Here is a 1,358-nt window from a genome sequence, read left to right as displayed (position 1 = left end):
GGCCACTGTGAATGCTCTGAGATCGACCTCTTCTAGTCTGCAGGATTTTCCTCCTCCTGAGCAGTTTCTCCTTGATCCCTAGAGATGCAGCGGTTTCTCGGGGAAGGTCCTCCCTGGAGTGGGGGTGGCACTCGGGGCTCCTGGAGCTGTCCCCGGTCTGGGTCACCACCACTGTCGCTAGGATAGCCCTTGGGCCTCCTCGGGGTCTCACCTCTTACTCTTGCCTGCCCTAGCCCCGAACAAGTGTGAGCTGAACTGCATCCCCAAGGGCGAGAGCTTTTACTACAAGCACAGGGAGGCCGTGCTGGACGGGACGCCCTGCGAGCCGGGCAGGCGGGACGTCTGTGTGGAAGGCCGCTGCCGGGTGAGCGGCCCCCGCCCCCCACCACTGAGCTGGTGTCTGCACGGCCCTGGCGGGGCCGAGGCCGCTGGAGCTCCACGTCCCCTCAGCTCCTAGGACGCCGAGACCTCTTGCTTCAAGAGGCCCGTGACCCTTCACCTTTGCAGAGTAACCCTCTGGGAGGCGGGTTACAGAAACCCAGCTGACCTGCCCCCCAGGGACAGGTGAAGGCCTGCGGGAGGGCCGGACCTCTTACTTGCCTGCATGGCGCTGCTGGCAGTGTCCCCCCTTGCCCACCCCACGGGAGCCCCGGGCCCAGCGGGGTCTTCCCGGCTGTGAAGCTGTCTCCAGGGTGCCCATTCCCAGGAGACCCTGCAAACTGGGCTTACCCAGTTGATGTCCTGGCTTGGGGCTCCCCTGAGACACTTTTCGAATTGGGGGTATAACCCACCGGATGGCCCAGACCTCCTGTGTGGGGAGCTTTACCGAGTGCTGGAGGAGGGTGTGACCCCCAACGGAGATAGGATGGGGTGCCGGAGACGGGGGCGCCGGTGCTGGGAGGGCCTGGGTGGGCCTTCAGCCGCCCCCACCAATAATGAGCTGCTCGTCCTCCTGGGCTGTGGCCCTCAGTGACCCCCTGGCGCTCTCCCTCTTCTCCGCCTGCAGCGGGTCGGCTGTGACCACCGCCTGGACTCGTCAGTGCAGGAGGACGTGTGTCTGAAGTGTGGGGGCGACGGCACAGCTTGCTACCCCGTCACAGGCACCTTTGACGCCAGTGACCTCCACAGAGGTGGGGCCCAGAGACAGAGACAGCTGCCCGCCCTTCCTCACCCGCTCCCACTCCGCTGTGGCTGGAGGCCAGGTCTCCCCCAGGGCCCCCGCAGGTCATGCCCTCGAGGGCGGAGACCAAACCCTTCCACAGGCGCCTCTGTGCGCACCTAGTCAGGACCTGTGCCGCCACCAGGCCAGTCCCGTAGTGCCTCATCTGCACACCCACCCCTGCGGACCCCCACTTCCC

At 66.0% G+C, this 1,358-nt stretch overlaps 1 protein-coding gene across 1 annotated transcript in view; it reads left to right on the top strand.

The window, feature by feature from the left end:
* Window positions 1-1,358, top strand: part of PAPLN (papilin, proteoglycan-like sulfated glycoprotein) — a 27,547-nt gene that overhangs the window by 7,887 nt on the left and 18,302 nt on the right. The window contains exons 5-6 of the mRNA XM_012724392.1: window positions 234-364; window positions 1,007-1,130. Of these exons, the coding sequence (XP_012579846.1) occupies window positions 234-364; window positions 1,007-1,130 (255 nt within the window). The remainder of the gene's footprint in view (window positions 1-233; window positions 365-1,006; window positions 1,131-1,358) is intronic.

Source organism: Condylura cristata, unplaced genomic scaffold (genome assembly GCF_000260355.1).
Source record: "Condylura cristata isolate star-nosed mole 26May11 unplaced genomic scaffold, ConCri1.0 scaffold00013, whole genome shotgun sequence".
NCBI lineage: Eukaryota > Metazoa > Chordata > Mammalia > Eulipotyphla > Talpidae > Condylura > Condylura cristata.
This window is presented reverse-complemented; position numbering and strand designations above follow the sequence as displayed.